This window comes from Geotrypetes seraphini, chromosome 6 (genome assembly GCF_902459505.1).
Source record: "Geotrypetes seraphini chromosome 6, aGeoSer1.1, whole genome shotgun sequence".
In the NCBI taxonomy this organism is placed as follows: Eukaryota; Metazoa; Chordata; class Amphibia; order Gymnophiona; family Dermophiidae; genus Geotrypetes; species Geotrypetes seraphini.
Window position 1 is genome coordinate 16,542,711 of NC_047089.1, and position 22,325 is coordinate 16,565,035.

Below are 22,325 nucleotides of genomic sequence, written 5' to 3' on the forward strand. Positions count from 1 at the left end.
AATTTTATAGAAGGATAAGTAAATGTATGATACCTCTACAAAATTAATAAAAACTTTTAATATAAACATTAGTGACTATAATTTGTTGTTCACATGCTTTGGAAAGATTTTATTGGGATAGGTGGTTTGTTGTCATTATTTTGTTCTTTTAAATGGAAGTCAAATTATCACAGTCAAGGAGTTCAATGACAGCAGGCTCAAAATCGAAAGTGAAACTAAAACACGTTCAGACATTCCAGACACACTCCACTCCCAACCAGTCAGCTCTCAGACCTAGTCCAACATTGAGGGATGAAGAGCAATGGTGACTTTAAAAAAAAAAAACCATCAAAACAACCAACCAATAATCCCAGTTTAAGATCTGGAATGATTGGTCAGCTAAGCTTCCAAAAAGCTGAACTGATCCTGTCTTTGCTGCAATGGCGTGTGTTTTTGTGATCCTAATCTAGCTAAGTCATATTTCTGGTATACAGTATATTGCTGATGTCTCTTTTAATTTGATCAATAAAGCTGCAGAGGGGAGACAAAAAAAGCAGACCTGTTTACAAGACCATGCTGGAGAGGGGTGGAACTGCACCTGGGCTGTGTTCAACCACATTATAGATAGTGGTGCTTGTACTGCGCAGAATAAATAAATAATGCACAGGCACCCTGATCAGCCAAGGGTATGTTACAGTCACTTAAAAAACACCGAAAACACAAGGAGGAGAGCTTTCTGTGTGAAATAAAGCCTTGGGCAGGAGTGCAGTAACCTTGCTGCTTGCATGGAAAGTGCGGGCTCTTTCCTTAATGCAGAAATACCCAGATCTTTTCTGGGCACCAGGACTCTTCGTTTATTTGTTTGGTTTTCTCACTCAGCTGGGGCAGGTTTCTTGGTTTGTGAAAGGTGAGTGAACGTGCTCTTCCCTTCCCTGCCCCTCTGTTGCAGCACTCAATGCAGAAGGATTACTCTGCGTTTACGTTTTGCATTTTTTGGGGGGACCTTTCGCAGGATTTACGATTGTTTAGTGCTCTGTGATGATTTTAGGTGGGCTGTTCAGAGAAACATCTTTTGAAAAAAGGTTTTGACCTATTTCCATAGGTATGAAAGTGGCTAAATACTGTAAAAAGGAGGCTTGCTTTGCTGTTTTTAGTGTTTAGGGCATGAGATCTATGGGCATGCACTGCTTTCAATGCATATTCATTAGGGAAATCCTGAAAACCCAACTGGATTGCGGCCCTCAAGGAGGGACTTTGAAGACCCCTGGTTTAGGGAGTGCACAGAGCCGGGAGGGGTCTGTTAGTACTTTTTGATAAATTCCACACTAGGTATTACAACAGTAATAGAAAGTTGTCTTGACTGTCACCACAAGGCTGGATAAATTTCAGAGAACCCACTGAGAAATAAGCTCGCCGTTCTTTTTAAGATGCATTCTAAATTGTGGAAAAATAGTTTTATTTTCCAGTGGAGAAGGGGGGGGGGGGATACTCAGAACTGTTCTGTAGGAGTTGTTTCCTGCCTTTTAAAGAACTTTATTGGCAAGGCAAACTATACTACATATGAGGAATTCAGGAAACACCTAAAAACATATCTGTTCCTGAAATATCTAGACAGCTGACCCATACATCTCTTTCTCCTCAATACGGTTCCCCTGACCTATTAACCACTTTCCTTCACCTTTTAAGTTCATTCAGTTTGTAACGTCTTTTAATCTTTTGTAAACCGCATAGAACTTCACGGTACTGCGGTATATAAACTGTTATTATTATTACAAGTTGTGCTTTGTAGTAGAGGTTAAGAACCCCTTGAAGGGTAACTTAAACATGAAAAATCCTTTCTTAAAAGACCTCAAAATAAAATGTAGGGTTTTGTAAAAAGTACATATGGTGCCACAAAGGCATGCACATTTTTGCAGTCCATGCAAAGGGGTTGGATTTTGGTAGAGTTCCAAAATAGACAGTTATCGGTATTCAGCCCGTGGTGTTCAGTGTTTTGTAAAAACTATTGACTGTAGGGAGCAGACTTACCTCTGCATATTCAGTGCTGGGACATGTCCAGTTCCCGCATTGAATGTCTTGGGATAATTCTATCTTTGCTGGCTGCTGAAGCTTATGCGTGTCCTGGCTGATAGTCAGCCGGGACCACCTAAGACAGTTGTGTGGGCCCTGGCAGAATATTGCTCTCAAAATCAAGCCCTGATGTGAGCCCCCAACCCCATTCCGGGGGGCTTACCACAAAACTCTGGTAGTCTAGGGCACTGTTTCTCAACTCAGTCCTGGAATACCCCCTTGCCAGTCAGGTTTTTAGGATATCCACAATGAATAGGCATAAACTTGATTTGCATATGCTGCCTCTATTACACGCAAATTTATTTCATGCATATTCATTGTGGAAATCCTGAAAACCTGACTGGCAAGGGGGTACTCTAGGACTGAGTTGAGAAACACTGGTCTAGGGGGGTCAGTATGGGCTGGAGTGATGCCTACTCCTGCCGTCTGACATCAAGAATGTTGCTAGGGGCTTGGTGGCCATTTTAAGGTCACACAATAGGTTGGAACGAGTGGGACCCCCTAAACAACCAGGGAGATTCAAAGTAGTCCCGGGGGCCCTTTGAGACGGGAATGGGCTTGGGTGGGGCTCGGTTTATTTTCAGGGGGGATCAAGACCTAAAAACCCCAATGCTGCTATCTGGAAGTTAACCGTGCACCGACCAATATTCATACTGGTACCTGGTTAGCTCTGTGGCTAAAGTTAGGGTAGACTTTTTGCTGTCCTTAACTTTAGCCACTTAACTGGTTAAGTACCAGCTGCTCTCAAACTCTACCCAAGCTCCGCCTACAGACCCCCTGGGCACTAATTGGACAGGGCAGGGGCAGTTAGTACTGATATTGACTGGTATTGTCCTAAATGGAGTGCACCTAAGGTTTTGACACCTATCGGTACCTAATAGGGGCATAATCAAAACACAAAAACATCCCCAAAAAACCTGACGGATCGGCACTTAGATGTTTTGCTCACCAAAACGTCCAAAGGCTGATTTTCGAAACTAGAAATTTGGACGTCTTGCAGGTTGTTCGTCCTCCAGAACATCTAAGTCTAAAAGGGGCGTGTAAGAGGTGTCCATTAGGTGGGTTTTGGGCAGGCTTTGGGGCAGATTAGACTTGGACATTTTGCGATGTTAATCAAACCTTTTGCAAGACGTCCTAGATCAGCGGTTTCAAACATGCAGGCCACATGCGGCCCCCCAGGGACTATTTTGTGGCCCACGATCTGTCCTTGCCTAAAGCAGGGGTCCCCAATCTGCTTCCCTTCCCACTGCCCTCCCCCAAGCCACCGCAATCGGGGAACAGGCCAGCGCCCGAGGTCTTAGCTCTCCCTGCATATCTTCCCCAGCTCAGAGCCGACCAATTCTCGCCACCCGACATTCAATTCTAATGTCGGGGAGGAAGTTCTGGGCCAGCCAATCGCTGCCTGGCTGGCTCGGAAGTTCCTTCCCGACGTTAGAATTGATGTCGGGTGGCGTGAATTGGTTGGCCCCATGCTGGGGAAGATATGCAGGGAGAGCTAAGACCTCGGGCACTGGCCTGTTCCCTGATTGTGGCGGCGGCAGCTTGTTCCCTGATTGCGGTGGTGGCAGCCTGTTCCCTGATTGTGGCGGTGGCAGCTTGTTCCCCGATTGCGGCGGTGACGGCCTGTTACCTGATTACGGCGGTGGCGGCCTGTTCCCCAATGGTGGTGGCTTGGGGGAGGACAGGGAGAAGTAAAGAAAGAAAGGGGGGGGACAGAGAGACAGAAAGAAAGAAGGGAAACGGGTCACAGACAGAAAGGGACATGGAGAGAGAAAGGGCGGGCATGGAGAAAGAAAAAAAGAAAGAAAGGGGGCACGGAGAAAGAGAGAAAGACAGACATATAGAAAGAATGGGGGCATGGATAGAAAGAGAAAGAAAGAAGGGGGCAAAGTGAAAGAAATAAAAAGTTGGGGGAGGGAAGGAGACAGATGCCAGACCGGGGGAAAGGAAGGAAGGAGGGATGGAGAGAAAGGAAAGAAAGAGATGTCAGACCATGGAAATAGGGACAGAAGAAGAGAGAGATAGAAGGGAAGGTAAGACATGGAAACATAGATTTTGAAAAGAAAGCAGAAAAATTTAATATTAAGTTAATGCCAAAGATGGATGCAAGGCAGAAAGTGAAGATGGAGAGAAAACCAGTCAAAAGACAAGAAGACCCTGGAAACATAGTTAAATGCACAGAAAAATAAAGTCACCAGCCAACAAAGGTAGGGAAAATGATTTTATTTTCAATATAGTGATTGAAATGTGTCAGTTTTGAGAAAGGAAAGATATTATACTTTAAATGTGAGGGCTGCAGAAAAAATAGGGTACTTGGAGGGCCGCAGAAAAAATAGTTAATGACAATTTTGCATAAGGTAAAACTCTTTATAGTTTATAAATCTTTCCTTTAACTGTTAAAGGAAAGATTTATAAACTAGAAATAGTTTTACCTCCTGCAAAGTTGTCATTTCTTTAATAAGACATTAACTATTTTTTCTACGGCCCTCCAAGTACCTACAAAGCCAAAATGTGGCCCCGCAAAGGGTTTGAGTTTGAGACCACTGTCCTAGATGGAACCTAGACGTGTTTAGTTAGACCTGTTATACAAGGGTCTAAGTGCCACAAAAGGAGCCAAACTGACCAGATGACCCTTGGAGAGATTATGTAATGACCCCCTCAATTTCTAAATAAGTATATACCTGCCTGTAGAACAATAGTGTCTGGTATGGGAAAACCTAGTAGAGCATCAGATGTTTTAAATAGCCTAGTGGGTGGGCTAGTGAACCATAAAGAGGAGAAGCCAGGCCCATAAGCCATTCTAACCACCACATTTATGAGCCCATCAAAAACCTGCTAAACTACTTTATAGGTGCCACCTACAGCCATAAGGACTATTAGGATGGTAGACAGGTGGGTATAATAGGTTTTGGGGGAGTTTGGGAGGCTCACCATAAATTAAAAGGGGGTTATAGTGAGATGGCTATCTGGCACCCTTTATGTAACATTCACAGCAGTGTCCTATAAGGTGTTCCACCGCTCTGATGGAATGTCTATATGGCCAGTACATTACAATGCTGGCCCATCCCACGTCCAAGTGGTGTCTTGATGGGCTGTAGCCCTTTTCTGCCGTCATCTTCTATGTTTCTATCCTACGAGGGTCAAGATAAGGAAATTGGGTCATTAGGGCATAGACAGGGGGTGGGTAAGCAGAGTGGGCAGACTTGATGGGCTGTAGCCCTTTTCTGCCGTCATCTTCTATGTTTCTATGTCCATTTGGACATTTTTATGGTTGAAAATTGTGAATAAAGTTAGACGCCCTGGCGATCTAGACATTTTGGCAGCCAAAACATCCAAGTAAGTGATTTTTGGAGGGGAAAAAAAAATTTCTTGACTCCAGAATTTGGTCGTTTAGCGAGAATCGTGCCCCCGGGCATTCCACTCATCAGGTAAGTCTCTCTGTAGCCAAATTCAGACCACATCCCTTCTAAATTGCTGCACCGTATGCCTAGAACAAACTGTGTGACTCAGTATGTCAAGCTCCGTCTCTGGCAGTATTCAAATCCAGACTCCAGATGTTTTCAATCCCAAACTCCAACCCACCTTCTAAGCACCAATATCTGTCTTATCATTCCCTCTGTAATTACCCTGCCTGAGCACTGTGTATTGATGCACCTTCTTGTCCAGTTTGTCTGTCTTGACTAGATTGTAAGCTCTTCTGAGCAGGGACTGTCTCTTCTATGTTTTGATGCAAGCACTGTGTATGTCTTGTAGCGCTATAGAAATGATTAGTAGTAGTAGAAATGTCCTCTCAAAAATGGCCCTTCACAAGTGCTTAGGCGCTGCTTGGTGCGACTATAAATGGCGCCTCGGAATGATTGACAGTTGTGATTTATAGAATCAGGGCCTAAGTGATTTCTTCACCATAGAGCAGGGATCTCAAAGTCCCTCCATGAGGGCCACAATCCAGTCGGGTTTTCAGGATTTCCCCAATGAATATGCATTGAAAGCCGTGCATGCACATAGATCTCATGCATATTCATTGGGGAAATCCTGAAAACCCGACTGGATTCCGGCCCTCAAGGAGGGACTTTGAGACCCCTGCCATAGAGGATGCTATACAGCAGTGGTCTCAAACTCGTGGCCTGGGGGCCACATGCGGCCCGCCAGGTACTATTTTGAGGCCCTCAGTCTGTTTATCATAATCACAAAAGTAAAATAAAAGAGTTTCTTGATCATATGTCTATTTAGCTATCTTTAACAAATTCTAATTCCCAATTCTTGCCCAATCCCCCTCAGCTATCCTCATCCCAATCCCCAATTCTCTTGATTTTAGATTAACTCATCCTTCTTCCCATTTGTAAAGGTATTCCACCCAAATTGTTTTCCCCTGCACCCCAATCTCTGACTAGATACTTCCTTTTGATTCAAACCATCTTGGTTCTCTTCCATTTGCAATTTGTATCCCAGAAAGTACTTTTTCTGTTCCCCTTACATCTCATACACTCATTGTATGTATCTCGTTGTAAACATCTCTTACTCTCATTGTATGTAACTTGTTGTAAACTGCTTTGAACTTATGGTATAGCGATATATAAGAAATAAAATTATTATTATTATTAAGACTTAGCCAAAAGGAAAGATTTAGAAACTATAAAGAGTTTTACCTCATGCAAAATGGTCATTTCTTTAATTAGACATTAACTATTTTTTTTCTGAGGCCCTCCAAGAACCGACAGATCCAAAATATGGCTCTGCAAAGGGTTGGAGTTTGAGACCACTGCTATACAGGGTATCTTAGCTTGGTCATCCTGTATTCCAGGCATCTGTTGGCAGAAGGCGATAAGTCAGCCTGTTTCCATTGTAAATCTCCAAAGGGGTTAACAATGCTGAAATACCAATTATGGTACTAATAATAGGATTGCAGTATGCAGTTTGTAATATCCCTTTAACTCCCGCGAGGTCAGTAATGGACCAGAATCTTCGACTTTATGGTACTTTTCCAGCAAGATTCCAATAACCCAACAGACTGTGCTATCTCGTATCTAAAGCGCCTTCCGCCAAAGAAACTGCACTTCAGAAATGTTTTCCTTGTTAAAAGCTTTCGTAACCACATTTTGAGAATATGCGACAGTGCACAGAGAAAAGGGGCTTTGTGGACATTGAGGAAAATGCTGAGCTCATCTTCTTTAGCATTTCCCACCGTCAGCAAATATTGATGCTCGTTTTAGAGGAAAGTCGATAGCTGCTGGCTCTCTCTCGGAAATGCTTTTTGTGTACCATTTTCGGTCTCTCTTTTGACGGTACAGCTCTTTCTGGTAGTCTAAATTTCCCAGTGGAGATAGCAAGACAGCAATAATGAGCTGGACTGTGACATTATATTGGGAAAATATGCTTTGTGTATGTCTGTTCTGACTGGCTTAAAGAGTCATTTGCTAAAAGCATGTACCAGCAATGTTAATGCTGCACTTTGCTTCAGCTACTGCCTCCGCCCATTGACCTCTGGCTGCTGTAGCCTGAAAACCTTTCAAGCTTCACTGGGGTTTTTTTTTTTTTCCAGCTAGTGGACCCTGCCAGTCCTATCATTTTAAGTACAACAGTTCAATCTCTTCCCTAAATAGTAGACAATGTAGATGCAATATTTAAATCAGTGGTCTCAAACTCCAACCCTTTGCAGGGCCACATTTTGGATTTGTAGGTGCTTGGAGGGTCTCAGAAAAAAAATAGTTAATGTCTTATTAAAGAAATGACAATTTTGCATGAGGTCAAACTCTTTATAGTTTATAAATCTTTCCTTTTGGCTAAGTCTTAATAATAATATTGTAATTTATAGCTAAAGAGACATATGATCAAGAAACGGTTTTATTTTACTTTTGTGATTATAATAAACATACCAAGGGCCTCAAAATAGTACCTGGCGGGCCACATGTGGCCCCCGGGCCACGTGTTTGAGACCACTGATTTAAATGATACTTTAATTAAGGAAGGTTTATACTCAGAGTTTACAGTGTTATGACAGACTGAACCCCATTTTGTTCTTAAAAGAGATTGAGAGATTTCTAATTGGTGTCCTGAAGCAGGATCAAAACGTGGCACGTCGGGGCCAAAAAACAAGATAAATGTATTGCTTATCTTTTGCTCACATTGAAGAACAATAAATTTTAAGAATATGTTACTAACTGTGGAAGAAAATTCTATGATCGAGTGGTTATGCCTCCTTTTTCACCTCCAGGTCTCTGAGCATAAACCTTCCTTAATTAAAGTATAATTTGAATATTTCAACTACATTGTCTACTGTTTAGGGAAGAGATTGAACTGTTGTACTTATTTAGATTTGATCTTCCTCATTCAATTGAAGAAGATTTTTTCATTTCCCCTTTTTTTGTTTTGACTTAGTCCTATCATCTCGGCGTATGGCTTCTCTAGCTGAAATGTCGAGACTGAGCCAGCCCAAAGAGCGAGATTTGCCAGCCCTAGGAGAGATTGAAAGCCAAAGAGTGAGATTTTTTCCACAGTATGTCCAGGATGTAAATCTAGACAGATTTATGCATTGTGTTGATTTGCAAATAAAAGAACAGCATAAAACAACCTTGGAGCCTCTGAAAGGATGCAGACAGGATAGAGGCAGCCTGGGTAGATTGTGATGAAAATTGTTCTTCACTCAAAATATACATGTGGAGGGGCATTTTTGATAAGACATCTAAGTCTGAGTTTGGACGGTTTGGGAAAGATGTCCAGAAATGCAGCAGAGAAAATGTCCATTTCCAAATCAGCAAGATGTCTGTCTTTTTTTTTTTTCTTCTTTCTTTCTTTAAATAACCTCTCTAGACATTTTCGCCCTTAGTACATCTATCTTTTTGGCCATTTTCAAATACAGCGACGACATCCAAATGATAAACCCACAAAAACCAAGCTATTGGGATGTCCAAGCAGTCAGCATTCTTAGCAAACTGGCTACAGACAGCTGAGCAGAGCAGAGGGGAACTCTAGGGGGTACTGCAGTGAACGTCACATTAAAAAGTCCCTGCATATATTGTATTGTGAGCCCTCCAAAATCTACTCAAAGCTTACTGTACTCACCTGTACACTGCAGCAGTAGTCCTTAAGCATGCAGGTGTCATCTTTAGTTATTAATTCATTTTTATAGCCTGTCCCCAGGAGTCCAGAACAGGTTACAAGGATACATACACAGAGTTTTCAGGAACAGAGATACGAACGTTACAGAGTCAATAACATGCTACAGGATCAAAATACAAAGCAATAGAATCAATAACAATGTGGCTACGAATACATGCTTTGCAGAATCTAAGACAATAAATCATAGAGTCACGAATGGGTATCAACATATCCGCAGTGGATGGTAGAAGAACTGGTTGGCAGGCACAGGTGTTCTGAGGTAAGGTACGTTGAATAAAGGTCTGTCAAAGTTTGAGACCAGAATCTTTATAGTAGGTTTTGGAGGGCTTGTCACACAATAGAAGCAGATTATAATGACGTGTACCTGCAACTTTTTATGTGACATTCCCTGCAGTACACCTTAGAACAGTGTTTCTCAAACTTTTCAAGCCAAGTACCCCCTAAGTCTAACAAATATCAACTGAGTACCCCGCCCAAACTCCGTCCCAAATCCGCCCAAACTCCACCCTAGACCCTCCCAAACTCCGCCCCTGACTCCACCCCATAATAATAGTACTATTGTAATGCAATTTCTCCCATCCATTTTTCATATACACACAATATAATCTTATTAATACATAATGGTAACCACAAAATGAAAAAAAAAACCCACAAAGCATACTGTACGCAGAGAAAATGTTAATTATCATTTATACTTGGGGGTTTTCAAAGAGGTCAAGGCAGATGACTTTAAAATATGCAATGTCACCTCAGTAACAAATAAAGAAAAATATAGTTCAAAATATAGACAGCAGATATAAATTCTCAAAACTGACACATTTTGATCACTAAATTGAAAATAAAATCATTTTTCCTGCCTTTGTTGTCTGGTGATTTCATGAGTCTCTGGTTGCATTTCTTTCTTTCTCGCTCCTGCATGCTTCCTGTCCTCCAGACCTCATTCCATTCCTCAACCAACATCTCTCTCTGTCCCTCCATGAGTCCAACTTTTCTTCCTCTCTCTCTGACCCGCGCTGAAGCCCGCCTGTCCCCAAGCTGACCTGCCGCCGATTCTTCCTCCCCCCGGTCTGCCTCCCGCCAGCTCCATTTAATTATCCGCCGCCGCTACAACTCTAGGAAGGGAAGGGCCAGGCGTGTGCAGCGATCGCACGCTGCTGGCCCACAAGCCTTACCCCCGATGTCAGATTCTGGGAGATGGGTGATTATTTGAGGTATTAAAAGTTGCATGTTAAACTCAAATTTTAAAGGGTTTTCTGGCCCTGAAGAGGAGGGATGGGTGATTATTAGAGAGAATACGGTAATATGACAATGATAAAATCTTCAAAATCAAACTCAAACATACAAAACACAATGGATAGTCATTCATACATAACTTACAACAGGCATACTATCAAAATATATATATATTAATGTCAGAAATGATTACAATTTGTATAAAAACCTTTTTTTTTGCATACCACAAACCGTCATAATTTAGGTGATACCTTTTCCAAAAGATAAAAGCATCACCAATACACCTTACAGATATGGATGGACTTCAAGTGAGTATAATACATGATACTTTCTGAGTACGACGGGACTGCAAGGAAAGACTAAGGCCTCCTAATGTGGAAAACACTTTGGGGCCCCTTTTACTAAAGTTAAGCCCTTAACACAGCTTTAGCATGCAGAAACATGCTGTGTTAAGGGGCTTTGCGATTGTTTGCCTGCTACTTTGTGTTAAACCGTGCATTACTGAATTTTTCAAAAATGTTCAATCAGGTGACGTGGCGTGGCTAATATACTGTTAACACGAAACCCTTTACTGACTCCTACATACTGTAGGAGGAAAAATTTGAAGAACGCTCTTTCTTGATGTAGCATTAGTTTTGGGCTTGCCAAGTGTTAAAATTCATTATTGTAGTGCAGGGGTAAAGCCATTCCGGTCCTCGAGAGCCAGAGCCAGGTCAGGTTTTCAGGATATCCACAATGAATATGTATGAGACGGATTTGCATGCACTGCCTCCTTGAGATGCAAATCTATCTCGTGCGTATTTATTGTGAATATCCTGAAAACCTGACCTGCATGTGGCTCTCGAGGACCGGAATTGCCTACCCCTGTATAGTGCATTAAGTCCAATTATCATATCATTAGAACAATAAGAGTATCTCATAAAATATGGTATGTAATGTGCTTTAGGAAGAAAAAAAAAAATTTAAAAACGTGTTTAAAAAATATAATCTGTGTTCAAAGGTTCAAAATTATCTCCTGTGTGCCTAGCTGCGTGGTCTCTTTTTTCACTGAGGAGGTACTTTCCTAGGCTACCTTTCTGGAACTTTCTTGACCTGTGTGCTCTGTCCTGAGAAACAGATGTCTTTTCATTTATTTTTCCTTGTACGATTGGCATAGTAAGGAAGGTCACTACTTGCCTCCCCTGCAAGGCATTAGAACTAACAGTGCACTGTGTTTGTTTTCCTTCAGCATCTGACAGAACACCATGGATAAAATTTTGGAAGCAGTGGTCATGTCCTCATACCCTGATTCTGCAAAGCACCGTCTGGTGCGAAGAGTCGTCGAGGCCGCAAAGCAGCCCATGGACAGTGACCAGTGCTGGTCCATGCTCGACTTCTGCACCAAGATCTACCTCCTGGAAGACTCCCATTTCAAACGAGAAGTAGCCAAAGAAATTTTGGAGGTCCACGGCTATTATCACCGGGAGGAGTTCCTTGAGTTTTTCAATGTCAGGTTTATCCTAAGTCTTCTTCAAGAAGGTTATGGCCCGCTGGCGAAGAGGAACCCGTACATTTTGGATTATATACACCTGGGGCTTCAGTTTGTCCTGGAGAGTCCTTCAGTTGGGGACATTTGTAGCTTGCTCCAGATTGAACTGCTTCGGATAGTTTGTGAGAGAACTGGCCCCAAGCGCTGTGCCAAGATCAGCAAGCTGCTAACGGAGTATCCTCAGTGCACTCCTGCGGGAAAGCACACGGTCCTTTTCTGTCAACAGCTTATCCGGTGCATTGGCCAGTTCCAGGGCCAGACAACGTCGGAGGGTGAAATGGTGGAATTCCTGAACCATGTGAGCAAAGTTAGCAGTCTGCTGCAGAAAATATGGAAACTTCATATATCATCAGTTTTCCCCTCTCTGAAGGAACTTTTTATTATTATTTCCTCGACAGGTAAAGAATAAAAGGAATTAAACCTGTTCTCTCTGTCTCAGAAGTCATGACCACCTTATGGTTGGGGGTGGTGGGGGGTGTATGTACTCGAGGCAGACCTATATTTTAGGGTAGGTAAGGGCAGTACCCCCACCCCCATTGTTGCAGGTGCTAATGCCCACAACCCAAAATAAAAAGCCTTGTGAATTTCACCTCTATGCGTAAAAGCTAATCTTTTTATGTGAAATTCTAATTCAAATACACTCGTATCCACTCACCTCATGAGAGAAGGAAAAGACCTCAGCAACTGAATCATCTTATAGCTGTCTTTTCTATTCTATCCATTCCCAATGTTATAGATTCAATGACTCAGTTTAGTGACTCAGTTCGTATACAGTGTTCCCAGAAGTGTGTATTATTTAGTCCAAGAGGTGAGAATAGCTCAACGGAGCTGTCTATTAGAGAATGACATGGGGACAAATTTTTCCTATCTCAGTGAGTTCTTTTCCTATCCCTGCCCTATTCCTGCAAGCTCCGTCCTCATCTGCACAAGCCTCGAACACTTTAAAATCCTAAGTAGCAACATTCTAGAGCTCAGATTGTGATGTCATAATGCCTCATTCCACCAATGCCTAAGCTCTATCCTCATCTTCACAAGCCTCAAACACTTTCAAATCCTAAGTAGCAACATTCTAGAGCTGAGATTGTGATATCATAATGCCTCATTCCACCAATGCCTAAGCTCCGTCCTCATCTGCACAAGCCTCAAACACTTTCAAATCCTAAGTAGCAACATTCTGGAGCTCAGATTGTGATGTCATAATGCCTCATTCCACCAATGCCTAAGCTCCGTCCTCATCTGCACAAGCCTCAAACACTTTCAAATCCTAAGTAGCAACATTCTAGAGCTCAGATTGTGATGTCATAATGCCTCATTCCACCAATGCCTAAGCTCCGTCCTCATCTGCACAAGCCTCAAACACTTTAAAATCCTAAGTAGCAACATTCTAGAGCTCAGATTGTGATGTCATAATGCCTCATTCCACCAATGCCTAAGCTCCGTCCTTGTCTGCACATGCCTCAAACACTTAAAATCATAAGTGTTCAAGGCTTGTGCTTACAGGAATGGAGAAGGGACAGGGACAGCGACAAAACTTACGGGGAAAAATTTGCCTCTGTGTCATTCTCTATTGTCTATTTCACCGGCTGCTTCATCAGAAGCTACTTCAAAAGAATTGCTGTTTGTTCCTGCACCAGCCTCTCTGATGGAGCTGGTTCTCTGCTTGCTTTGGTTAACTGCTGAAACAGGCAGCTCCGTTGAGCAGGTGAGAATAGCTTCAAAGATAAGTGTTGAGAAATGTCTGCACTGCCCTTATACTGCATTGAAATCTTATTGGACCAAATAATATGCATTTTTGTGGACATTGTATTTGACTTGAGTCATTCATTCCACGCTATATCACTGGGACTGTAAAGAAAAAAAGACTGGGGTCTCACCTTTAAACTAAAAGAGGGAGGTTTTGTAGACTAAGGATGTGTCGGTGGTAAGTCTGTTTGGCAATTGTTACCATCAGCCAATTCAGTCACTGAAATCTTTTCCTCTCGTGCAGTGAGTCAACGCGAGCGCATAGAATTTCACATAAGAAGATCGAGAGGTCCTAATTCTGAATTGGGCCCCTCCCTCCACTACCAATATTACTTCCTTACCTTTTGCCTGCACCTGAAGTCTCCTGCCAGAATATAAGAACATAAGAAGTTGCCTCCGCTGAGTCAGACCAGAGATCCATCTCGCCCAGTGGTCCGCTCACGCGGCGGCCCATCAGGCCCATTGCCTGAGCAGTGGTCCTTGACTATTTTTATAATCTATCTCTACTCCTATCCCTATCCTTAATTCTTATCTGTACCCCTCAATTCCCTTGTTCTCTAGGAACCTATCCAAACCTTCTTTGAAGCCATGTAACTTGTTCTGGCCTATCACAGCTTCTGGAAGTGCGTTCCACATATCCACCACCCTTTGGGTGAAAAAGTACTTCCTAGTGTTTGTTCTAAACCTGTCTCCTTTCAATTTCTCTGAGTGCCCCCTTGTACTTGTGCTTCCCCATAATCTGAAAAATCTGTCCCTGTCCACTTTTTCTATGCCTTTCAGGATCTTGAAGGTTTCTATCATGTCTCCTCTAAGTCTCCGCTTCTCAAGGGAGAATAGCCCCAGCTTTTTTAGCCTGTCAGTATATGAGAGGTTTTCCATACCCTTTATCAGTTTAGTTGCTCTTCTCTGGACTCCCTCGAGTACTGCCATGTCTTTCTTGAGGTGCGGTGACCAATACTGGACACAGTACTCCAGATGTGGGCGCACCATTGCGCGATAAAGTGGCAGGATGACTTCCTTTGTCCTGGCCGTGATGCCCTTCTTAATGATTCCAAGCATTTTGTTTGCTTTCCTTGAGGCTGTGGCGCATTGTGCCGATGCCTAGAGAATGACACGGTGACGGTTTACCCGCGGCCACCGCATTTAAGCCGCGGGTCACCGCCGAAAACGGGGAAGAAAACTAGCAGTCGCTGCGGTGACGGGGACAAGGCCATTCACCGACCGCGGAAACGGTGAACAGGTTTGTCCCCGCGGGCCAATGTACCCCCTTCTAGGAACCGCTATTTACCTGTGTTTCACCGTGCTCCTCATTTGTCAGATCAACCCTTCCTGCCAATCGCAGCAGAAGGGTACCCAACCCCTCCTGCCGGTCCTCCCAATGGCCTCCCCTAAGATCGCCGGCAGGAGGGTACCCAACCCCTCCTGCTGGACCCCCCCCCAACGAACCCTCCCACCCCGGAACCCCCTTAGTCTTACTTTCCAAGTTGGACCGGACAGCTCCTCGCTCGTCTGGCCAGCAGGCCTGCCTCCGTCCAAATGAGGCGGGCCCGCCCCTCCCCTCCCCTGCCTAACCCACAGGATCCTAGGGCCTGATTGGCCCAAGCACCTAAGGCCCCTCCTATAGCGGGAGTGGCTTTAGGTGCCTAGACCAATCAGGCCCTAGGATCCTGTGGGTTGGGCAGGGTAGGGGCGGGCCCGCCTCATTTGGACGGAGGCAAGCCTGCTGGCCATACGTGTGAGGAGCCGTCCGGTCCAACTTGGAAAGTAAGACTAAGGGGGTTCCGGGGTGGGAGGGTTCGTTGGGGGGGGGGTCCAGCAGGAGGGGTTGGGTACCCTCCTGCCGGCGATCTTAGGGGAGGCCATTGGGAGGACCGGCAGGAGGGGTTGGGTACCCTTCTGCTGCGATTGTCGGGAGGGCCGTTGGGGGGGTCTACAGGAGGGGTTGGGTGCCCTCCTGCCGTGATCGCTGGGGGGAGGGGAGACTTGCAGCACTGCTTATACAGCGACTCTGGCTGTGAGGAACTACAGTAAGGCCAGTGTTGAACAGACTTCTATGGTCTTTGTTCCATGTGTGGTAAGACAGATTAGGATGTGTTAGATAGGGCTTCAACAGCAATTTCAGTAGTTGGAACATTAGAACAAAGTCAGGCAGATTTCTACAGTGTGTGTCTCATGTATGGCAAGACAGATTAGAATATGCTTCAATGGCAACTCCAGTAGTTGAGACTTAAAGAGAACACCAAGCAGACTTCTACACTCTGTGTCCCTTCATGGGTTCTAATTTTGGCCATTGGGGTTCCTTGGAATAATTGTACCTAAAGGGAGGCCCTACATTCTTTGGGCTAAAGTACTTTCGGAAACCCTTTTGGCCCAAATGAGGTGTATGGGATGGGAGCTTGGGGGTTTGAAGGAGCTCAGTAAGATCTCTAGTAAAGAGGTGGGACTTTGTAAGCATTTAAAGTACATGTCGTGTTTGTTTTTGCATTGCTAGCCCCAGGGGTGGTGGAAGATTAGTGATTGAAAAACTGTATGAAAAATAACTATTTTAAATTTAGTGATCAAAATGTGTCAGTTTTGAGAATTTATATTAATTAATTTTTTCTCTGCGTGTTTTGTTTTTGTATAGTTATTAACTAATATTTAACTAAGTTTTAAAGTTTTAAAGTTTTAAAGAATGTTTCCTTTATACGTAAATAAAGAAAAGTGAATGGGATTGCAGTGGCGGTGACGGGGCGGTGAATGGGGTGGCAGTGGCGGTGACGGGGCGGTGAAGAGGATGGTGAGACGGGGACGGGGCGGTGACGGGGATGGTGAGACGGGGACGGGGCGGTGACGGGGATGGTGAGACGGGGACGGGGCGGTGACGGGGACCAATTTTTTCACCGTGTCATTCTCTACCGATGCCTTCAGTGTTGTATCAACTATTACCCCCAGGTCTCTTTCAAGGTTACTTACCCCCAGCCGTGATCCCCCCATTTTGTAGCTGAACATCGGGTTCTTTTTTCCTACATGCATGACCTTACACTTCCCTATGTTAAAACTCATTTGCCACTTATTGGCCCACTCTTCCAGTGTCGTCAGATCCTTTTGGAGATTTTCGCAATCTGTAATCTGAAATTACAAAAAAGGTGTTATATTTCTATGTATTCTCTACGCTAAGGGTGTCAAGCCATTTTAATGTTGGGCCACAGTGGCAAAACAGCTGCTATAAGTAGGCTGACTGACTGGAGGAGAGTCTCTCCTGGAAACTGTGGAAGCCTTGGGGAGGAGGGATAATAGAATTGAAGAGGGATAAAAATATTGGGGGCCCCAATGTGCCTCGCACACCACACCTAGTTAACTCACCTCCCCCCCCAACAAATGCACTCTGATTTACACCAACTATATATTGTATATATAGATATATATTTTGTGAGCCCACCAGGACAGATAGGGAAAATGCTTGAAGTACCTGTATGTAAAGCTGCTTTGAGTATGGTTGTATAACTACAAAAAGGTAGTATACAAGTCCCAATCCCTTTTCCTGATGTCATAATGTCCCATTCCACCAATTAGAGCCAACCTCATCAGTGATGTCACAATAGCTTCATTGTTCTATACATGGCTCACTTCTGATATTGTACTGGTGGAAAGTGTGGTGCAGTCGTTAGAGCTACAGCTTCAGCACCCTGAGGTCATGGGTGCAAACCCTGCATTGCTCCCTATGACCCTTGGCAAGTCACTTAATCCTCCATTAAATAGAACCCGGGACAGATAAGGAAAAATGCTTGAAGTACCTGTTTGTAAACTGCTTTGAGTATGCTTGTATAACTACAAAAAGGCAGTATACACGTTCCAGTCCATTTCCCTGATGTCATAATGCCTGGCAGAAACCCAAATAGCAGCAACATTCCAGAGCTCATATTGTGATGTCATAATGCCTCATTCCACCAATGCCTAAGAGCCAACCTCAGTGGTGATGTCACAATGGCTTCACTGTTCTATACTTTGTTCACTTCTGATGTACTGGAGGAGAGTCTGGCACAGTGGTTAGAGTTACAGCCTCAGCACCCTGAGGTTGTGGGTTCAAATACCATGCTGCTCCTTGTGACCCTGGGCAAGTCACTTAATCCCCCCCATTGCACCAGATACATTAATAGAGTGTGAGCCCACCAGGACAGAGAAGGAAAATGCTTGAAATAGCTGTATGTAAACCGCTTTGAGTATACAAGTCCCAATCCCTTTTCCATTTCCCTGCCTTTTCTCCCATGTCCTGCATAGCTCCTCTCTCTTCTACCACCTTCCCCCCATGTGTTCCAGTATTTCTTCTCCTTCTACTGTGGTTCAACATCTTTCTCTCTCCTCATGCTTCAGTGCTGGCTGCAAATGTTTGAGCCTCTGTGTTCCAGGCTGCCACCAGGTCCCACCCCTTCTGTCTAATATATTCCATTTCCAGAGGATAAGTTTTTGTGCTAAATTTCTATGCAGTATTTATTATTAAATTCTTGATATATACTTTTCTGTGGTACAAATAAAGTAGTTTACATATTATATGCAGGTGCTTTCTTCCTAGTGGGCTCACAATTTAAGTTTTGTACTCATACCTGAGGCAATGGAGAATTAAGCAAATTGTCCAGAGTTGCAATGAGCTGTAGTGGGATTTGAACCCAGGTCCTATGGTAATGAATGACATGGTGACATAATTTGTCACTGTTCCTGTCCCTACGGATAACCACAGGAAACCATCTCCATGGCATTCTTTAAGGAGAGAGGGAAAAATCAAGAGTATGAATGAGCACAACCACTAACCCTCAAGCCTTGCATTGAAGGCAGCTGGTGTTGAAGGGCCGAGATTTAGATAGACACTAAAGAATGACACGGGATGGTTAGAACATAAGACTATACGCGTTGCCATACTGGGACAGACCGAAGGTCCATCAAGGTCCAACAGCGGCCAGTTCAGGTCACAAGTACTGTACCTGGCAGAAACCCAAAGAGTAGCAACATTCCAGAGCAGAGATTGTGATGTCATAATGCCTCATTCCACCAATGCCTAAGAGGCAACCTCAGCAGTGATGTCACAATGGCTTCATTATTCTATACTTGGCTCACATAAAGAATCAGCCACTGACCCTTGCATTGAAGAATGCTGGTGGAGAAGGACTGAGGTGGAGATAAAGAATGACACGAGATTGTTTCCCGTGGTTATCCGCGGGGACAGGAATGGTGATGGATTTGGTCACCGTGTCATTCTCTGTCCTGTGGTTCTCAGCCTAGTGTTTGTTAATCATTAGGCTACTCGTTCACCGGTATTGATCGTTTATTCTGTTAGAACCAAACTGTTCATGTCGAACAGCTAAGCTGCTGGTTTGGCTTGGTGGTCATGCTCGGGAAAACTGGAGGTAAAATCAAAATCTATTTTCCAAGATGAAAACAAAAAAACAAATAGTGCAACCATGCAGCAAGCCCTTAGGCCTGGCATAAGTCAGCACACCTAAATGTTAGTTTGTGAATGCTGACATGTGGATATTCTGTAACAGTCTCTGGACTCCCCAATACCTTGACTGAATATGCACTTACTGGCAAATTCTATATGGTCTGCCTATATTGGTGTGCCTATCCAATGTAGGCGCATAGGATGAATTTAAGAGGTGATACTTTTTTTACAGAAAGGGTGGTAGATGTGTGGAATAGTCTGCCGGTAGAGGTGGTGGAGACAAAGATTGTGTCTGAATCCAACAAAAGTGTGAGACAGGCACATGGGATCTCTTAAGAAAAGGAGGCGATAGTGGATGCTGTGGTTGGGCAGACTGGATGGGCCATTTGGCCTTTATTTGCCATCATGCTTCTATGTTACTAAAGTTCTATGACATCACAATGCAGGTGTAAAGAGCCTTAGCCAATAGGAAGAGGAGATGCAAATGTTAAGAGCCTTAACCAATAGGGAGGAGGAAATAGTAGATGCTGTGGATGAGCCATTTGGCCTTTATCTGCCATCATGTTTCTATGTTCTATAACCATAAAGCTCTATGACCTCACAATGCAGATGAAAACACTAGAGAACAAGTTTCAGGAAAATATTTGTTTCTTCACCAAATTTTGGATAATCTAATAGAATTTACATACATCCCTCTCCTGTATACAGTGTATATATATATATTTATTTTTACAGATAGACTCCTAACCCCGTCAAGTGCCTTGGCCAGTGTGGTTCAGTACATCCCACTAGAACTTACAGATGAGATCGTTAGAAACCTCACGAATGACGACAGCATCACAGATCCACAGATGATGACAGCCATTTGTCGGTAAGAGCTTGCGCTCGCATTGAAAGCAACCCTTATGTAACCTTGCCACAAATTACAGTGCTTTAATAGTTTTTCAGCTTGTGGGAGGCACGTAAGACATTTAAATATGTTGTTCTGATGACAGCGCTGCATATGAGGGTCGTTCAATAATTTACCTGAGTATGAAAGACAGTAGCAAGCGTGTTGAAACATGTCCGTGCATGTTGTGGCATGTTTCAAGATTACTCATGCACAGTTGCAGCTCAGTACGAGTCTAACATTCCAAGAGACAGGATGTCAGGAGAGTCCTCATGTGAATTAAGTAACAAACTGGTAGATTTAGCGCCCTGTTCAGTGATAAAATTTCTCACAAAAGAAGGGAAAAAGCCAAAGGAGATCCATGAATGCAAGACTGCAGTTTATGGTGAGACTGCCCCTTCATCCTACAATTTTGGAGTAGTGGGGTACAGAGTCCATTGAAGATGACCGTCACACTGGACGGCCTGTGGAAGCTAGTTCCACAGAAATGTACAAGAAAGTCAAAGATTTAATTTTGTCAGACAGACGAATTAAGGCTTCCCAAATAGCTGAAGAAATGGGCATCTTGGCAGGTACAATTTGGAAAATAATTCATGAAAAGTTGGGCATGTCCAAGGTTAGTACAAGAGGGGCTCCAAACGATGTGACATGGCACAAGGTCACAAGGCTCCAGTGCTCTCAAGAGTACTTGGAGATGCTCCGTGAAGACCAAGTGAAATTTTTTTTAAATCGTTTGGTGACTGGAGATGAGACTTGGGTTGATCACAGAGATCCTGAGTCCAAAATGGAGTCAATGAAATGGAAGCAAAAGTCATCTTCCACCCCCAAAAAAGCTCATGACAGAAAAATCTGCAGGCAAAGTCATGGCAACTGTCCTCTGGGATGATGAAGGACTTTTGCTTCTGGAGTTCATGCCATACAAGACAACCATAACTGGGGAGGGTTATGCCAACACAGTGGTCGCTTTGCGGGAGTCAATCAAGGAGAAAAGATGAGTAAAACTCACAGCAGATGTGCTACTTCTTTATGACAATGCACCGGATCACGTGTCAGGACAATCTCAGGCTGTCATCCAAGAATGTGGGGTCCAACAGCTGAACCATCCACCCTACAGTCCTGACCTGGCTTCCTTGGATTATTTCCTTTTCCAAGTTTTGAAGAAATCTCTCCGTGGACAGCAGTTTTCAAGTGATGAAGATGTCAAGGAAGCTGTGACATCCTGGTTTGAAGGTCAAACAGACGAATTCTTTTCAAAGTAGTTAGTCATTGCAGGAAAAGTGGATGAAGTATATGAAGCTAACATATTGAAAAATAAAACAAACAAAAAAATTTTTTTAACTCTTTTCTTTCCTATTGAGGGAATCAGTGGAACCTTTGGATGATCAAAGAGCAAAAGGGGCACTTCAGGGAGAATAAAGCTATACCGGATGAATAAAGCTATACTGAATGAATTCTTTGCTTCGGTCTTTACAGAAGAGGATATAAGAGATCTACCTGAACTGGAAATGTGGAGAAACTGAAAGAAATCTCGGTGAATCTGGAAAATGAACTAAGCCAAATTGACAAGTTAAAAAGTGATAAATCACCTGGACCGGATGGTATACATCCCAGGGTATTAAAAGAACTCAGACATGAAATTGCTAACCTGCTGTTAGTGATCTGTAACCTGTCGCTAAAATCATCTGTACCTGAAGATTGGTGGGTGGCCAATGTTACGCCGATTTTTAAAAAAGATTCCAGGGGAGATCTGGGAAATTATAGACCAGTAAGTCTGACTTCAGTGCCGGGCAAAATAGTGAAAACAATTATAAAAAATAAAATTGTGGAACACATAGACAAACATGATTTAATGAGACAGAGTCAGCATGGGTTCAGCCGAAGGAGCTCTTGCCTCACCAATTTTACCTGACTTCTTTGAAGGTGTGAATAAACATGTGGATAAAGGTGAGCCGGTTGATGTAGTGTATGTAGATTTTCAGAAAGCTTTTGACAAGGTTCCTCATGAGAGGCTTCTGAGAAAATTAAAGAGTCACGGGATAGGTGGCAAAGTTCAGTTGTGGATTAGGAATTGGTTATTGATAGAAAACAGAAGGTAGAGTTAAATGGTCATTTTTCTCAATGGAGGAGAGTAAACAGTGGAGTGCCACAGGGGTCTATACTGGGAGGGAGACAAAAAACAGGGTACACCCCCCCTTCAATGGGTAGTTGTGAATGAAGGCTTACTTGTATATTTCCCTACCTCTCTTTCACCAATGAGTCCAGCATCTCCCTTGTTCTACCTCACCTCCCCAAGGTGACCATCATCTCTCTCTTTCCCTTTCTCCCCCTTGCCAAGGTGTTCAGTATCTCTC

General features: G+C 43.5%; 1 protein-coding gene across 3 annotated transcripts in view; it reads left to right on the forward strand.

Moving 5' to 3' along the window:
• Positions 1–577: 577 nt before the first annotated feature.
• USP35 (ubiquitin specific peptidase 35) overlaps positions 578–22,325 on the forward strand; it is a 51,061-nt gene continuing 29,313 nt past the window's right edge. The window contains exons 1-3 of one of the 3 annotated variants that reach the window (XM_033947727.1): positions 578–886; positions 11,627–12,324; positions 19,821–19,956. In XM_033947727.1, coding sequence (XP_033803618.1) covers positions 11,643–12,324; positions 19,821–19,956 — 818 coding nt within the window. In that variant the 5' untranslated portion in view covers positions 578–886; positions 11,627–11,642. Of the gene's footprint in view, positions 887–7,206; positions 7,332–8,410; positions 8,526–11,626; positions 12,325–19,820; positions 19,957–22,325 lie in introns of those variants that run through there. The other 2 variants (XM_033947729.1, XM_033947728.1) reach the window with 2 other exon arrangements.